This window comes from Erpetoichthys calabaricus, chromosome 9 (genome assembly GCF_900747795.2).
Source record: "Erpetoichthys calabaricus chromosome 9, fErpCal1.3, whole genome shotgun sequence".
NCBI classification, from domain to species: domain Eukaryota; kingdom Metazoa; phylum Chordata; class Cladistia; order Polypteriformes; family Polypteridae; genus Erpetoichthys; species Erpetoichthys calabaricus.
Window position 1 is genome coordinate 96,955,591 of NC_041402.2, and position 16,910 is coordinate 96,972,500.

Below are 16,910 nucleotides of genomic sequence, written 5' to 3' on the forward strand. Positions count from 1 at the left end.
CACTCCATGTTATCGTGCATTGCGCTGTCACTGGTATTTTGATAAAAGAATTTGAACATATAAGAAGCGTATAAATTATTAAACAGTAAAACATTAACATTTAAGAAGTAAAGTAACATTAAGTACTACTGCAGTGCCTTCGGGTATACCTCATTTTTTGTTTGCCCATTACATGCTTAAATGTATACATTTTTTGGTGTACCTTCCCGAGAACACGCGACATATAACCGAGCATGGGAGAAGCATGGATTTTAAACACGCGTTGAGTTCATCTGCTGGTCTCCCTTGTGGAATAACTGGTAATGTTTGACTAAAATCTACAGCGAGTAAAACGACATTACCTCCTTTTTTTTTTTTTTTTACGATCTCTGAGATCTTGCTTTTTTTGGTTCAAGGCTTCATAAGCTCTTTTATGTTCTATGGTGTACTTATCCCAAACCATCATCTTTGAATGTTGCAAGACTTTCGCCTTGTATGTAGATCGGGGTAATTACATTCATTGCATTCCTAGTCTGAATCACAATCTGATTGTATGGGTGGTTACCTGGCACTGTAGGGTTGCCACCCGTCCTTTAAAATACGGAATCGTCCCGTATTTGAGAATGAAATTGCGCGTCCCGTTTTGAATCAATACGGGACGGGATTTATCCCGAATTTTTTTTATCATTTTTTTTAAAGCAGCGTCTCATGCAAATCATCCCACACGCATTTTATGAAGATACCTCCTTTCGTAGTTTTGATTGGGTAATACTTGACGTCATCGTTAGTTTGATTGGTCTTTTTAACTGTCCAGTGAGGAGGGCGGGTCTTTTAAGTACAGTCTGCAAAGTGTTGGCACTGGGATGTGGCACCCGCTGCAGTATGCGTCCCTTATTTTTTTGTATTAAAAGTGGTAACCCTACGTGGCAAGTAACAGTTGTTTGGTCATGAAGTCGTCTAAAATCTGCCACGTGCCCTCTTTTAATTGTGAGAAGCAGATATATATAGCCAAATTCTCGCGCTTCCTTGCGGCGAAGTACTGCTTTTAATTTTTTAAGAAAAGAAAACCTTTTTAAACGGATCGAAAATACAGTATACCAATAACAATTTGTTAAGGATCTGTTTTTTTCTGAACCTCGCTTTTCACAGCTGTCGCGCTACGGCGTGTGTTTCGTTTATTTGACAGTATGTAGATCGTGGTAATTACATTCATGGCATTCGTTTTCTGAATCACAATCTGACTGTATGGGTGGTTACCTGCCAGGTAACGCTTGTGGTTGGTCAGGAAGTTGCCTTACATCCGCCACGTGCCCTCTTTCTATTCCCAGAAGCTGATCATAGAATGGTTTTAATAGTTTACTTTCAAATAATGCAAAGAGTATGCGACACGTGTTTCTCCCTAATTCTGGGCTCATCAGGCATACACACTCACTTCATCCCCTCTTGGGAATCGAATCTCTATCGTCGGCGCCAGAGTTGAAGCCCCTAACGTTGCGGTCAGCAAGTCGGCTAACATCCGCCATGTGCCGTCTTTCAGTTGCGAGAAGCAGATCATAGAATGGTTGAAACTGTTGCCCGTAACGTTGCGCTACGGCGTGTGGTTCGTTTATACCTCGTGTCTTCTCATTAAACTTTTATCTCGCAAATATGTTATTGCAATCCGCAGTGGGAGCGTTTCTATAAACTTAATTTAAAGTTACGTTTTACATCGTGCTTTGTTTCCCTTATGAAGATGCTTGTATGCTTCACTCGCTCCCTTCTCAATTGTTTTAATTAATTTTTTGTTCTTCGCTGTTTGCGGCTCTTCCTTCATTTCTCCTTACTCAGTTCAGTCTTTTCACGTGATTACGTGGGAGGCGTGATGACGTGACACTCAACTCCGCCTCTCACGGCCATCAAGCTGCCGTCCATTACAGTATATTGTCAAAAATGAGGTTCTAGTTATGACCATTACGCGTTGAATTTCAAAATAAAACCTGCCTAACTTTTGTAAGTAAGCTGTAAGGAATCAGCCTGCCAAATTTTAGCCTTCCACCTACACGGGAAGTTGGACAATTAGTGATGAGTGAGTCAGTGAGGGCTTTGCCTTTTATTAATTAGTAATATATATATATATATATATATATAAACACACTGCTCAAAAAATGTAAAAACACTTTTTAATCAGTATTGCATCATGTCAATGAAACTTCTGGGATATTGATCTGGTCAGTTAAGTAACGGGGTTGTTAATCGGGTTCAGCTGCTTTGGTGTTAATGAAATTTGTAACAGGTGTACTAGACTGGCAACAATGAGACAACCCTCAAAACAGGAATAGTTTAACAGGTGTTAGAAAAGTCGAGGAGGGAAAAATATCGGTGGCCTTTTTTTTCGCTAGTTTTGCATTTGGCTGTGGTCAGTGTCACTACTGGTATCATGAGGAGATACCTGGACTCTACAGAGGTGGCACAGGTAGTCCCAACTTCTCCAGGATGGCACATCAATACAAGCCATTGCCAGAAGGTTTGCTGTGTCTCCCAGCACAGCCTCAAGGGCATGGAGGAGATTCCAGGAGACAGGCAGTTACTCTAGGAGAGCTGGACAGGGCCGTAGAAGGTCCTTAACCATCAGCAGGACCAGTATCTGCTCTTTTGGGCAAGAAAGAATGGGATGAGCACTGCCATAGCCCTACAAAATGACCTGCAGCAGGCCAGTGGTGTGAATGTCTCGGACCAAGCAATCGGAGACAGACTTCATGACAGTGGCCTGAGGGCTCGATGTCCACTAGTGGGTCCTGTGCTCACTGCCCAGCACTGTGGAGCTCGATTGGCATTTGCCATAGAATACCAGAATTGTCAGGTCCACCACTGGAGCCTGGTGCTTTTCACAGATGAGAGCAGGTTCACCCTGAGCACGTGACAGACATGAAAGGGTCTGGAGAAGCCGTGGAGAATGTTATGCTGCCTGTAACATCGTGGAGCATGACCGGTATGGTGTTGAGTCAGTGATGGTCTGGGTAGGCATATCCATGGAGGGGTGCACAGACCTGTACAGGCTAGACAACTGCACCTTGTCTGCCATTAGGTATCGGGATGAAATCCTTGGACCCATTGTCAGGCCCTATGCTGGTGCAGTGGGTCCTGGATTCCTCCTGGTGAACAACAATGCCTGGCCTCATGTGGTGAGAGTATGCAGGCAGATCCTGGAGGATGGAAGGAATTGATACCATTGACTGTCCCCTGATCTAAATTAAATAGAACACCTCAGGACACCATCGGTCATCTCATTAGGAGCATGCCCCGACATTGTCAGGCATGCATACAGGCACGTGGGGGCCATACAAACTATTGAATAAGATTTTGAGTTGCTGCAATGAAATATTTGCAAAATGGACTAGCCTGCCACATCATTTTTTCACTTAGATTTTCGGGCTGCCTTTGAATTCAGGTCTCTGTAGGTTGATAATTTTAATTTCCATCAAACGATGTGGCATTCTTTCATTCCTAACACATTACCCAGTCCATATCGGTATAGATATCCAGCATGATTTTTTTCCCCCCATTGAGCTGTGATGTGTTTTCAAAGTGTTCCTTTAATTTTCAATTAATTAATCAATTCAATCAATTAATTTTCTATCAATCGATCGTCACATATGTGCTCTTGGGATGCAGTCCAAAGGGCTTAACTAAGGGTAAAAAGTTGACTCAGTGGGTGACAAAGTGTACTAACATCTCTTTTCCTGCGTTAGCTGATCACAGGAAGGAAAGACAACTTAAAACCCAACCAGGTTCCACTTCTGCATTCTCCAGTAAGCTTTGTCCACCTCCTCATTTCTGATTCCCGGAGTAGTGGCAGCTGGCTTCCTTTATAGAGCACCTGGAAGTTCTCCAGGTGCTTGATGACCTTCTTTTGGTGCAACCTAGGGCTCAGCGATTCTTCAGGTGTCCCCTGGCGGTAGCATCATGCTTCAAACCCATGGCACTGCTGCAAGCTAGAGGGACTGCCCTCTAGAGTTCCAGTTGAGGTAATGCCCTGGAAGCTCTCTCCTCAGGTCCTTCGAGTATGGAGGCATCCCAGTCCAACAAGGGCCTGGCTGTTTGCCACAATCTATATATAAATTTTTAAACATGTATAATGGCGGACCTGTGCTCTGACCCCCAATGGTCATGTGAAAAGACAATTTCCCCTAAGGGGTTAGTATATTGTACCACATCCCAAGAATTTATCCTCTTTGTTGTCAACTACAGTGTATCTCATTTTCTTGATCTTAGTAAAAAGAAAAGATGTACCAGAAGCCCCCCCCCCCCCCCCCCAAAAGACTACCCCAAGCATTTATTAATGGAGTGGGAATTTGCTGCATGTTATTATATAGACCATAAAACTTAGTGTGATACAAGCTTCTTGTATTGTTTTTCAAAGCTTGAAAAATTTCTTTTGACTACCAACTTTTAACACTTTTTTTTTTTCTTTTTTTTTTTTTTTTTTTTTTAAGCCTTATAACTTGTTGCTGTTATAAATTACTGGAAAATCCATTTCTCAACCAAGCAAAGAACAAAGGCACAAAAGAAACTATCCTCCATTTATTGGGTGTGCTCATTAAAAAATACAACCACTTAGTAGGTAAGTAAATTGATTAAAAGTATTTTTTCATAGCTTACGTAACCAGTTTAATGGGGGGAAAACCAAGTTTTTTGATTTTTTTTTTTTTTTTTTTTCCCTCTCTCCCCCTCCAGGTGCTAGTGTGAAAGTAGTCCAGTTACTTCAGCATTTTGAACATCTGGCCCCTGTTTTTGCTCAGGCAGTTAGCTTGTGGGTGACGGAATATAGTGCAAAGAGTATTGTTGGTGAAGTGATGAGGTTAGGATTTTTTTTTCTCCCATTTAACAGCCTGATGTATAGTATTAGTTTTAAATCTATAATGGTGCACCTAAAGTGTTGGACAGTGCATAAATATTATTTTCTAACTTTTTATAGTTGATATAATCACTTTTTTTTCACATTAATGACAAGGTTATATATCGTATCAGTTGGAATGGTAAATGTAAGAGCCTGAATTGAGAGTGCCTACTTAAATGGTTGCTCATTCAGTTGATGTGTAAGGTACAGTAACAGAAAACTGGCTGCATATTAAAAGTACAAGTGTTACTGATTATATCTTTGAAAAGTATGAAAGGCACAACACACAGTGCCTGTTTTTAACATAATATCCTCATATTTCTTTTTTAAATATCCTTTTGTCAAAAGCTAATTTACTGAAGGATGCTAAGATAAATAATTCTTACTGGTCACCAGAGTAGGCTAGGATTTTGCTATTGTAGAGTTTTTTATTGTTTGTGAAAGTGATAGGATTAACTAGAAAAAGAAGAAAAAACATGACATTTCTGGTCACAAATGTCCCTATAACGAAATCTAGGGATTTGTAAATCTAATGTTTAAAGCAGGATTTTCAAAAAGGATATTGGACAAAAGTTTCAAGATGAAAAACTAATTACTGTAACGTGACTGAATATAATATGGAATTTCACACCTTTTGTCAAATTAGTTCAAGCTGAAATGTATCTGGTCCTGTAGCAGTGCAGTAATCCAAAATATATAGGATTACTTTCAAGAAATGCATAAGTTTACTTAAGAGCAATTCAATAAAAATAAATTATAAAATAGCCTAAACAAAGTTTAGATCAAAATCTTGCTAAAAGTTACAGGACTTTGAATATCTGGTTGCAGTTATTGCTTCAGAAAGCAGCATAATTAGGTGTTTTCCTCTCGTACTGATTTCAAGTACAGAATCCAGGGCGATGACAATATAAATGCATCTAGACAAACATAATGGAAATCATCAACAAAATATTCTTTAGACCACATCTAAAGCTTAGGATGGAAAGGGGATCTGCTGACATTGCATGTGGAAATTATCAAAACCCTTGAATGATTTTGTAACACTGTAACATAATGTCTTGGTCTGGTCACCTTTGTGTCTTAGTGTCAGCGTTTACTTTTGTGATATTTGTTGTTTGGTGGAAAGAATGCAGGCAATAGAGGTAGCAGCTAAAACATAAACTATATTTTATGTAATATTCCGGGTTTTAGCCAAAGTTAGAAGGGTTGCCATGACAGTGGTATATCACCTGAATTAAACTGAAATAGCAGGAAAGTCAAAGAAGGAAAAGAATAATCATAAGGCTGGAGGTGAAAAAACTGAACTTGAGTGGGTCAAGAGGCTAGATACATGTCTGTCTAGGAAATTTTCATATCTATATTGTCAGTGGCCACCTCAAAGACCGATAGCGCGATCACTAGGTGCCAGAAAGTAATCGGCAGACGAGGAAATGCAGCAGCATTAAGCTAATTTAAGCTAAATATAGGTTGGGAGGTGCTTTGATCAAATGCTTAGGGTGATGAATGTTACTTTTATATGTAGGTGGCTCCCACATTAGGTCAAATGTTACAGCCTGCATCTTTGACAGACGTTATAGTGTGTCTTAGTGTGGTTTTTTTTTGGTTTTTTTTTAACAGGGAGATTGGTCTAAAGAGTCATGAGGACCTGGCTCATGAAGGTTCAGGCACACGAGCATATGCTACTTTCTTGACTGAACTGGCATCTGCAGTGCCAGCTACTATGATTCCAGCAATCAGTGTTCTCCTTGAATATCTGGATGGAGAGGTTCGATTTTTCTTCTATAATTTGTCAATGACAGATATTTGTAGACCTGGATTTTTTTTTCCAAAGCAGGAACCTTCAACAGTTACATATATAAAATATAAAGTACGGTACTGTTTTTGATTTTTCTCAGTTAAAATTGAGTCGCAGTTGAATCTATGCTATTACTGTATGATGAAGTGTTAACATTATCTTCAGTAATAACTGAATAAATTAATTGAAATAGATTTCTGAGATTTTTTTTTTGTAATTTCTGAAGTGTACAGATTTGCAGTTTGTTCAATATAATTTTTGTGTTCAGTCATGCTGCCAATTATGCATTATTTTACAACTTTATCTAGTAATAGATGACCTTCCAGATTGCTAAGATAGCGTTGTAGAATTCTCATTTAAGTCAATTATGTGTATGCATCTATGTATAAATAACTGGCAAGTGGCAAACCATCCTTTCTTTCACCATTTGTTCTGCACATCCTTGACTTTAAAGATTTTAAATTACCTTTGTTCTCAATTTAGCTAACTTTTGGACTTTTCATGATTCTTAATGGGTAGGCAATGCCCCTCAACACTATTACTCCAGTGTAGAATACATGTTTTACTTTTTGCATATAATGTTTTAAAAAATTAAATATGGTAGTTTAGTCAAATTTACAATCCTGACTTATTTTCATTAACCCTAGACTATATTTGCACTGTATTTGTATATGCATACTGATTTTTAGTATTTCATATGATTCAATCTGGTAATCACTAATATTATAACTGTAAATTACTCATGCCATGCTGCTATTATACTTTTGTTAAATCTGTTACTTTATCTGTCCATACCCAGAACTCTATTACAAGCACTCTTGTAAGCATGTCTCTCAGGTTGAAAAGCTGTTGTGTATGTAGTAAAGAAACAAAGTGGTCAACTGTACTACTTTAAAATTAGATGAGCTGATTAAATGTTGTCTATAAATTAATGTACAGTGGATATGTTTTTGTAAGGTTTTTAAAATATTTTTTTCTCTTTTGGTCAGGTGGATTGTTTGCTAAAATTGTAAACATCTTGAAGGTGCTTTCTAATATAAGGCTATTGTAATTAATGAAAAACATTTTGTTAATAAAAAATAAACTAAATTTAAAAAGAGCTAACTGCATGCTGGAGCATGCAGTTTATCTTCACATGGCAGTATTAGTGAAAATAAAAACGTAGAGAAGCAAATTACCAAAAATAAAAATTAAAATAAAACATTCAAAAGTTTATAAAAACTAAACGGAATGAAAGTAGCACAGAAATAAAAACTTTTAAAAAATAAAAACAATCCCATTTTTAAATTACTAAAGATGGGCTTACTCGGGAAGTTAAGTGATTAACTTCAAAATTTTCCTTTAATATTTATTTTATAAAAAAAAAGTGGTTTACCACACAGCCAAAAACAATTTTTATTTTGAACACTTAATAAATCGTGATTTTTGTCTAAGGCAACCTGTTTTTCTTTTTCTATTTTCTTTTGCTTTTATCTGGGTCTTCAGAGCTACGTCATGCGTATGGCAGTATTAGAAGTTATGGGAGAAATGGTTGCCCAAGTGCTTAATGGAGAAAAATTGGAAGATTCTTCCCGAGATACAAGGGATCAACTCCTTGAAACACTGCAGGAGCACATTCATGATATCAACTCATTTGTGAGATCCAGAGTCCTACAGGTCTATACCAATATCGTACAAAAAAAAGTAAGCGGGGTATTTGTAAAAAGATTAGTATACTGTTGTAGTTGCTAGAAATTTTAGTGGTATCTTGCTGCCCTATTAAAAATGAAAAAGTTGTAAGCATAGTTTTTTATAGTGAACAAAACCCTAAGATGCCTTAAAGCTGTATAATTGTATGGAACTTATTGTAGCACAGGCAGGTGATGAATTGCTATTGTTCATATCCAACATTGCGTACTGAACCACTAATGTTCAGATCTTAACCACTATTCTACATGGTCTAGGCACAGTACAGACCACATTTTAATGATGCAATAGTAGCATGTTTGTTTTTGCAAATAAAAAAATGAGGGCATTTGTACCTAAACTGTAGTCTGCATATATACCAAAGTAGAGTATAAAAACTATTCATCTCCCTTGGAGGTTTTCACATTGTATTATTGAATGACATTGCATTTCATTTGGCTTTTTTGACATTAATCTTTTTTGTTGATCAGTGTCAAGAAAGCTAATTTTATTGTTGTACAAAAAGATTTCCAAAAGGGTGAATACTTTTTATAATCACTGTAGATTGTTTCAAGGGTGTTTTTTCTCTTACAAATGAATCTGATTAAAATTCTTTTGCAATATTGATATTGTCCATCCATCCTCTTCCGCTTATCTGAGGTCGGGTCGCGGGGGCAGCAGCTTAAGCAGAGATGCCCAGACCTCCCTCTCCCCGGCCACTTCTTCTAGCTCTTCCGGGAGAATCCCAAGGCGTTCCCAGGCCAGCCAAGAGACATAGTCCCTCCAGCGTGTCCTGGGTTTTCCCCAGGGCCTCCTCCCGGTTAGACGTGCTCGGAACACCTCACCAGGGAGGCGTCCAGGAGGCATCCTGATCAGATGCCCGAGCCACCTCATCTGACTCCTCTCGATGCGGAGGAGCAGCAGCTCTACTCTGAGCCCCTCCCGGATGACTGAGTTTCTCACCCTATCTTTAAAGGAAAGCCCAGACACCCTGCGGAGGAAACTCATTTCAGCCGCTTGTATTCGCGGTCTCGTTCTTTCGGTCACTACCCATAGCTCATGACCATAGGTGAGGGTAGGAACGTAGATCGACTGGTAAATTGAGAGCTTTGCCTTACGGCTCAGATCCTTTTTCACCACGACAGACCGATGCAGAGCGCGCATTACTGTGGATGCCGCACCGATCCGCCTGTCGATCTCACGCTCCATTCTTCCCTCATTCGTGAACAAGACCCCGAGATACTTGAACTCCTCCACTTGGGGCAGGATCTCGCTACCAACCCTGAGAGGGCACTCCACCCTTTTCCGGCGGAGGACCATGGTCTCGGATTTGGAGGTGCTGATTCCCATCCCAGCCGCTTCACACTCAGCTGCGAACCGATCCAGAGAGAGCTGAAGATCACAGCCTGATGAAGCAAACAGGATAACATCTGCAAAAAGCAGTGACCCAATCCTGAGTCCACCAAACTGGACCCCCTTAATGCCCTGGCTGCGCCTAGAAATGCTGTCCATAAAAGTTATGAACAAAATTGGTGACAAAGGGCAGCCCTGGCGGAGTCCAATTCTCACTGGAAACGGGTTCGACTTACTGCCGGCCATGCGGACCAAGCTCTGGCACCGATCGTACAGGGACCGAACAGCCCTTATCAGGGGGTCCGGTACCCCATACTCTCGGAGTACCCCCCCCACAGGATTCCCCGAGGGACACAGTCGAATGCCTTTTCCAAGTCCACAAAACACATGTAGACTGGTTGGGCAAACTCCCATGCACCCTCGAAGACCCTGCTAAGGGTGTAGAGCTGGTCCACTGTTCCGCGACCAGGACGAAAACCACACTGTTCCTCCTGAATCCGAGGCTCAACTCTCCGACGGACCCTCCTCTCCAGGACCCCCGAATAGACTTTTCCAGGAAGGCTGAGGAGTGTGATCCCTCTGTAGTTGGAACACACCCTCCGGTCCCCTTTCTTAAAGAGGGGGACCACCACCCCAGTCTGCCAATCCAGAGGCACTGTCCCTGATGTCCATGCAATGTTGCAGAGGCGTGTCAACCAAGACAGTCACAACATCCAGAGCCTTGAGGAACTCCGGGCGTATCTCATCCACCCCCGGGGCCCTGCCACCAAGGAGTTTTTTGACCACCTCGGTGACCTCAGTCCCAGAGATGGGGGAGCCCACTTCAGTGTCCCCAGGCTCTGCTTCCTCATTGGAAGGCATGTTAGTGGGATTGGGGAGGTCTTCGAAGTACTCCCCACAACGTCCCGAGTCGAGGTCGGCAGCGCACCATCACCACCATATACAGTATTGACACTGCACTGCTTCCCCCTCCTGAGACGCCGGACGGTGGACCAGAATCTCCTCGAAGTCGTCCAAAAGTTGTTCTCCATGGCATCCCCAAACTCCTCCCATGCCCGAGTTTTTGCCTCAGCAACCTCCAAAGCCGCATTCCGCTTGGCCTGCCAGTACCTATCAGCTGCCTCCTGAGTCCCACAGAACGAAAGGGTCCAGTAGGACTCCTTCTTCAGCTTGACGGCATCCCTCACCGCCGGTGTCCACCAACGGGTTCAAGGATTGCCGCCACGACAGGCACCGACCATCTTACGGCCACAGCTTCGGTCAGCTGCCTCCGCAATAAAGGCACGGAACATGGCCCATTCGAACTCAATGTCCCCCACCTCCCTCGGGATGTGGTCGAAGTTCTGCCGGAGGTGGGAGTTGAAGCTACTTCTGACAGGGGGCTCTGCCAGACGTTCCCAGCAGGCCCTCGCAACAAGTTTGGGCCTACCAGGCCTGGCCGGCATCCTCCTCCACCATCGAAGCCAACTCACCACCAGGTGGTGATCAGTTGACAGCTCCGCCCCTCTCTTCACCCGAGTGTCCAAGACATGTGGCTGCGAGTCCGATGACACGACCACAAAGTCGATCATCGAACTGAGGCCTAGGGTGTCCTGGTGCCAAGTGCACATATGAACACCCCTGTGCTTGAACATTGTCTTCATTATGGACAATCCGTGACGAGCACAGAAGTCCAATAACAAAACACCGCTCAGGTTCAGATCGGGGGGTCCATTCCTCCCAATCACGCCCTTCCAGGTCTCACTGTCATTGCCCACGTGAGCATTGAAGTCTCCCAGCAGAACGAGGGAGTCCCCAAAAGGTATGGGCTCTAGCACCCCCTCCAGGGACTCCAAAAAGGCTGGGTACTCCGAACTGCTGTTTGGTGCATACGCACAAACAACAGTTAGGATCCATCCCCCCACCCAAAAGTGGAGGGAGGCTACCCTCTCGTCTACCGGGGTAAACCCCAATGAACAGGATCCAAGTCGGGGGGCAATAAGTATGTCCACACCCGCTTGGCGCCTCTCACCGGGGGCAACTCCAGAGTGGTACAGAGTCCAGCCCCTCTCAAGGAGATTGGTTCCAGAGTCCAAGCTGTGCGTCAAGGCGAGTCCGATTATATCTAGCCGGAACCCCTCAACCTCGCGCACTGGCTCAGGCTCCTTCCCCTTCAGAGAGGTGACATTCCACGTCCCAAGAGCCAGCTTCTGTAGCCGAGGATCGGACCGCCAAGGTCCCTGCCTTCGGCCACCACCCAACTCGCACTGCACCCGACCTCCTTGGCCCCTCTCATAGGTGGTGAGCCCATAGGAAGGGGGACCCACGTTGCCTCTTCGGGCTGTGCCCGGCCGAGCCCCATGGGTGCAGGCTCACCATCGAGCCCCACCTCCAGGCCTGGCTCCAGAGGGGGGCTCCGGATGGCGTTTTCCCTTGCCCGGACACGGGTCACCGAAGTTTTCATTCATCATAGAAGGTTTGAACCGCTCTTTGTCTCATCCCTCACCTAGGACCAGTTTGTCTTGGGTGGCCCTACCAGGGGCATAAAGCCTCGGACAACAGAGCTCCTAGGATCATTGGGACACACAAATCCCTCCACCACGATAAGGTGGATGTTAAAGGAGGGAAGTGGTTAAAACCTCTAGAAAACATACTAGACTCCCAACCACAAACACACTTCCCTTTTGCTTCTTTACTTTTGGTTTTTGAACTATGGCTTCCAAGTATTATTTGGGTTTTATGTTAACCAGATAGCTGTACAGTGTATTCTGCAAATTACATTTTTAATTATCTAAAAATGTTTTGATGTTCAGTGTTTGAGACTTTAAGGCCCAGTTTGATTGATAAAATTGTTAGTTTCAAATTCGGCACTTTATAGAATTTTTAATGTGATTAGTGAATCTAACTATATAGGAGAATTTGGTAGATGGGGTCAATAGATAATCTACCACAATGTAATCCAGGTTTAACCCAAAAGAAAGGGATGTTTTTTGAATATTAGGGCAAACCCTGTTGATTATTCTAAACTTTTTGTAAATAGTTTGTGACAGTAAATTGATTTTTTTTTAATTTGTTAATGTTGTAATTTGCAGATTGCAATGTTTGTGTCATCTTCTCAACTATCCTTAGCAGTCTATAATCTATATAAATTAGGATTTTTCCCAAATTAGCCTGTTTATATGTTGTGTTTGCTATTTTACTGTCAATGTCATGGCCAGTTGTCTAGGTGCACTACATAGTTTCTTTATTATTCAATTTTGGTTATTGATGTACAAGTTTAACTTTTCATTTTCTGAGCCTATTTGGTCACACTTTACCAAATGTTTTTATAGTTCTAAACACTTTTCTCTCATTTGTTTCCCAGTTATATCATGTAATTTCTTCCATTATATTCGCAAGAATTAGAACTTTTTTTTAAGTTACTAGTGTAATTGTTAACAGCATTTTTTGTTGATTTGCAAACATTTACCAACCTGACTTTGAAAACATATAATCTCCTATGTATGTGTCTCCATCCATCAATTTGTCCACACAGCATAATAGAGTATAGAGTTAAAGAAGTCATGTCCTTTGGTCTTGATAAAGTCCATTCTGAGTATACACTAAATAAGTGACTTCAGTATGCAAGTTTAAATTATAATTTTTTCCTTAGGCTCTGCCTCTTGCCCGTTTTCGGGATGTCTTGGATCTTACCATTGGACGTCTTGCTGATAAGTCTGTGAATGTGTGCAAGAATGCTATCCAGCTGCTTGCTGCATTCATGGCAAACAACCCTTTTACTTGGAAGGTAATGGTTAATTTTTTTTTCTGCATTTTAAACATTGACACAAATATTTCATTTTCACATTTTTGTTTGCTTTATTCTAGACTTACAAGTATGACCTATACACATATTCTATTATGCCAAATAATTATTTGCTTGTTCTGTCCTGTTTTACTTTAATCTTCCTTAATTTCCATCACATATGCTTGGGAGAGTGGTTTGTCATAGCCCACATATCTGTATAACCAAGCCACATCATTTGACTACCTGATGCTTTATAGCCTGAAACAATACATTAGGTTCTCGGACTAACATCTCTAGGAGTTATTCTGCATTCTTGCATCAATTTGTATTCTTATGAGTGTTAACCCCTACAAGAGAGCAAAACATTTTTACGTTCACAGAAAAGCCCCTAAAAGTAGCGCTACCAAGACCTTTTGGTAGACTGACATACTGTCATTTTACATAAGTATGCTGTTTATTGTATGCTGACTGAGAACAGAAGTGGGGATTTGGCCATTGCGAGGTAATATAGTGTAACTGTAAGCCACATTTCAGTTCCTACGGGATCAATGTGTGTGATTCGATGTTTGAATGGTTCAATGTGGTGAAGCAAATCATCAAACTTAAATGGTGCAATACAAAAGTATTTATAGTGCTTTTCTTCATTCTGTCCCCCATAGGCCATATAAGCGTTGCATATTTCCCCATCATAATGACATGATACATTTAAAGGTCTTACATACCTTCTTTTGTGTTGCTGTTGTCAAAATGCAAGATATCATCTTTCTTTTCTCAACTCACAATACAGGGAAACCAGTTTCCCCGACACCCCAACACCATGATGATTTATCAGACTGGCACCTGCATGTGTGTTGTGTAGCATCAAGTATATCCTGGTCCTTAGTTTTAGGCTGTATGTATACCTTTGTTTTTTTGGGTTTTTTTTGTAATTGATATACAGTATTATTCTTGTATTTGTTTTTGTGTTTCAGAAAATATTTTCTTTAAAGCCCAGAAAATAATAAATGCACTAAGACAAATTTTATTGTAAGCAAGTTGAGCAATAAAACTTTGTTTCTGAAAATGAAATCAATTAGCTGTTAATTTTAAGAGACAGATCTTATTTTCTTTTTTGTATATTTACTATTCCTCTTAATGCAAAAATATTTCCTATCTGATTACTCGATTTAATCGATGGAATACTCGATTACTTAATTAATTGCTGATTAATTATAAGCTGTATAGAGAGAAACTGAAACATGTATACAGCCAGAGAAGAAGCCTAGAATTTCTCCCAAGCTGGCCTTGGAACAGCAAGAAGTGCCAATAGTTGGTTAATCAAAGCTAATAGAATATAGTTTAGAAGTGAACAAGTAAAGTTTTAATTAATGGAACTTTATATTTTTTTTAGCTGAGCAGTGCAGACCTGAGAGAGCCATTGGAGAAGGAAATTTGTAAGCTCAAAGAGATGAAAGATAAGGAGAAGGAAAAAACTCCAGGTTGGTGTGAATCTATAAAAGTACTCCAATGACATTTCATCTTTTGAACACTGCAGTATTTCTTGCATATTGCAAAATATAGTATTATTGCTTGAATTTTATGTTAGTGTTGGCCACACTGAACTTCACTTGGAGAACAAAGCTTCCCTTTTTCTTCCAATAATTCATGTAATTTTATTGTTGCACCAGGATAATGATTTTTAACGTTGACTTCAGTCCTGGAAATGTTGTGATGGCGTGTTCATATTCAGCATCAATTAGTTGTATCTAAGGCTGTAGAACTTTATTCAACCTGTTGAGTGCAGCAGAAGAAACATTTAAAAAAAAAATACTAATAGTATCTTGTGAGTCTTCATATTACAGTGGTAGGAAAACATTTTCTTAATCTTCCTTGATGCCTTAGCACTCCTTGTCAAATGAGGACAGTTATAATTTATTATTGCCTCCTGTTGTCTGCTGCTCTAAGCACTTGTAGATATGCTGTCCAAAAACTCCTTAAAATCATACAAGAATACATTATAATTTATCATGATTGTCAAAGAAATGCAGGAGTCAGTGAGTGTGTATAGCACAAGCATAGCTTGTATGCGAGAATGCTAAATCCAAACCTATTTTGAAGAAGACATAGAAGTGCTTGGAATTCGTTAATTTGTCTTACTCCACCAAGCACCTGTAGGAAGAGTGTGGGATCTGTGTTTCACTTTCTAGCTGTGGCACCTAAAGTATGAGGATTGGTACAATTTATGAACAAAGTTAATAAATCTGCGCAAGTCTTCAGTAACATTTTCACTTTCTGTGTAGTTTGACATGACGATGGATCTGCTTTCACAAATAACCCAAACACGCTTATTAAAATGAACAAATTAATACAATTTATAACATTAGGGTAATAGGATGGATATTGTGGGTATGTATTAATATATACATGAAAGAGAATAACAATCAACACAAAGTAAAATTCTGAAAGTTAAGTTTTTCACTCCTATAGAAAAGGAACAACATATGAATTCTGATCTTTGTTGTGTTCAGTATGAATAAGTCCTTTAGGTAGTTACTAAGCTTCTTGTATTTGCGCTGTTCGTTTGCTCACAGTCAGTCTATACTGGGTTACCACCAACTCCCATTTATAGAGTTATGTTTGTGCATGTGTGAGAATGCATGCATGTGAGATGCTACTCAGCAATTTCTGAGTGGATATATGATGAGAAACTCTTAATAACCAGAACTTCAAGGAGTCTCTTTTCTAAATAGTGCGTATGCACAAAATTGTTTCGTATACCCATTTCCACACTCACTTCAAGATGTATAAAAACTAAACTTGGCATAAAGCCATTCACATTTTTACAGTAGCCTCACACCATGTGTGTACTTTTTTCTGTGCAGTTTTGCAGACTGGTGGCACCCAGCGTTAAAGCATTGCTACTGTTTCTGTGGTCTTCTTTTAGATTGACATCCATTACTTGGGCTGTATCAAATACACCAAAACTATTTGCATATCATTTACAAATCTAAGGCACCTTATTGTAATCATTCTGTAACAATATAATGGTGCACAGAATGGCCAAACTATTCCAGATACCATAATGGCTTTTGTGTTGTTCTCTCAGTGCACCACTGAGAGTATTTTAACCGATTCTGTCTGTGTTATATCACAACCGCATATCAGCTGATCAGAAAACTACAGTAGGTTGTAGAGGATTATTGGGATACAGCTTCCAGCCCTAGAAGGCATTGCATAGCACACACTGCCTCAGGAAAGCCACCAGCATCTGCATGGATTCCACTCACCCATGCCACAGTCTGTTTGAACTTCTCCCATCTGGCAAATGCTTCAGAGCCTTTCCAGCACGGACCTTGAGGCTCAAACAGTTTAATTCCCAAGAGCTATAAACCCACTCTATCAAGTGCTCCCGATAGAACTGTTTGTACTTATAAATACATTTCCCCTAGTATAAACTTGCACTATTATTTTGCACAACCTGAGCCACTTTATTAACC

The 16,910-nt window shown here is 40.7% G+C and overlaps 1 protein-coding gene across 4 annotated transcripts in view; it reads left to right on the forward strand.

Annotated features, from left to right (window-relative positions):
* ncapd2 (non-SMC condensin I complex, subunit D2) overlaps positions 1-16,910 on the forward strand; it is a 100,945-nt gene that overhangs the window by 29,672 nt on the left and 54,363 nt on the right. For all 4 annotated transcript variants that reach the window (XM_051931698.1, XM_028809988.2, XM_051931699.1 and 1 more), the window contains 6 exons: positions 4,452-4,579; positions 4,693-4,816; positions 6,473-6,620; positions 8,136-8,333; positions 13,300-13,434; positions 14,825-14,912. In XM_051931698.1, the coding sequence (XP_051787658.1) occupies positions 4,452-4,579; positions 4,693-4,816; positions 6,473-6,620; positions 8,136-8,333; positions 13,300-13,434; positions 14,825-14,912 (821 nt within the window). The remainder of the gene's footprint in view (positions 1-4,451; positions 4,580-4,692; positions 4,817-6,472; positions 6,621-8,135; positions 8,334-13,299; positions 13,435-14,824; positions 14,913-16,910) is intronic.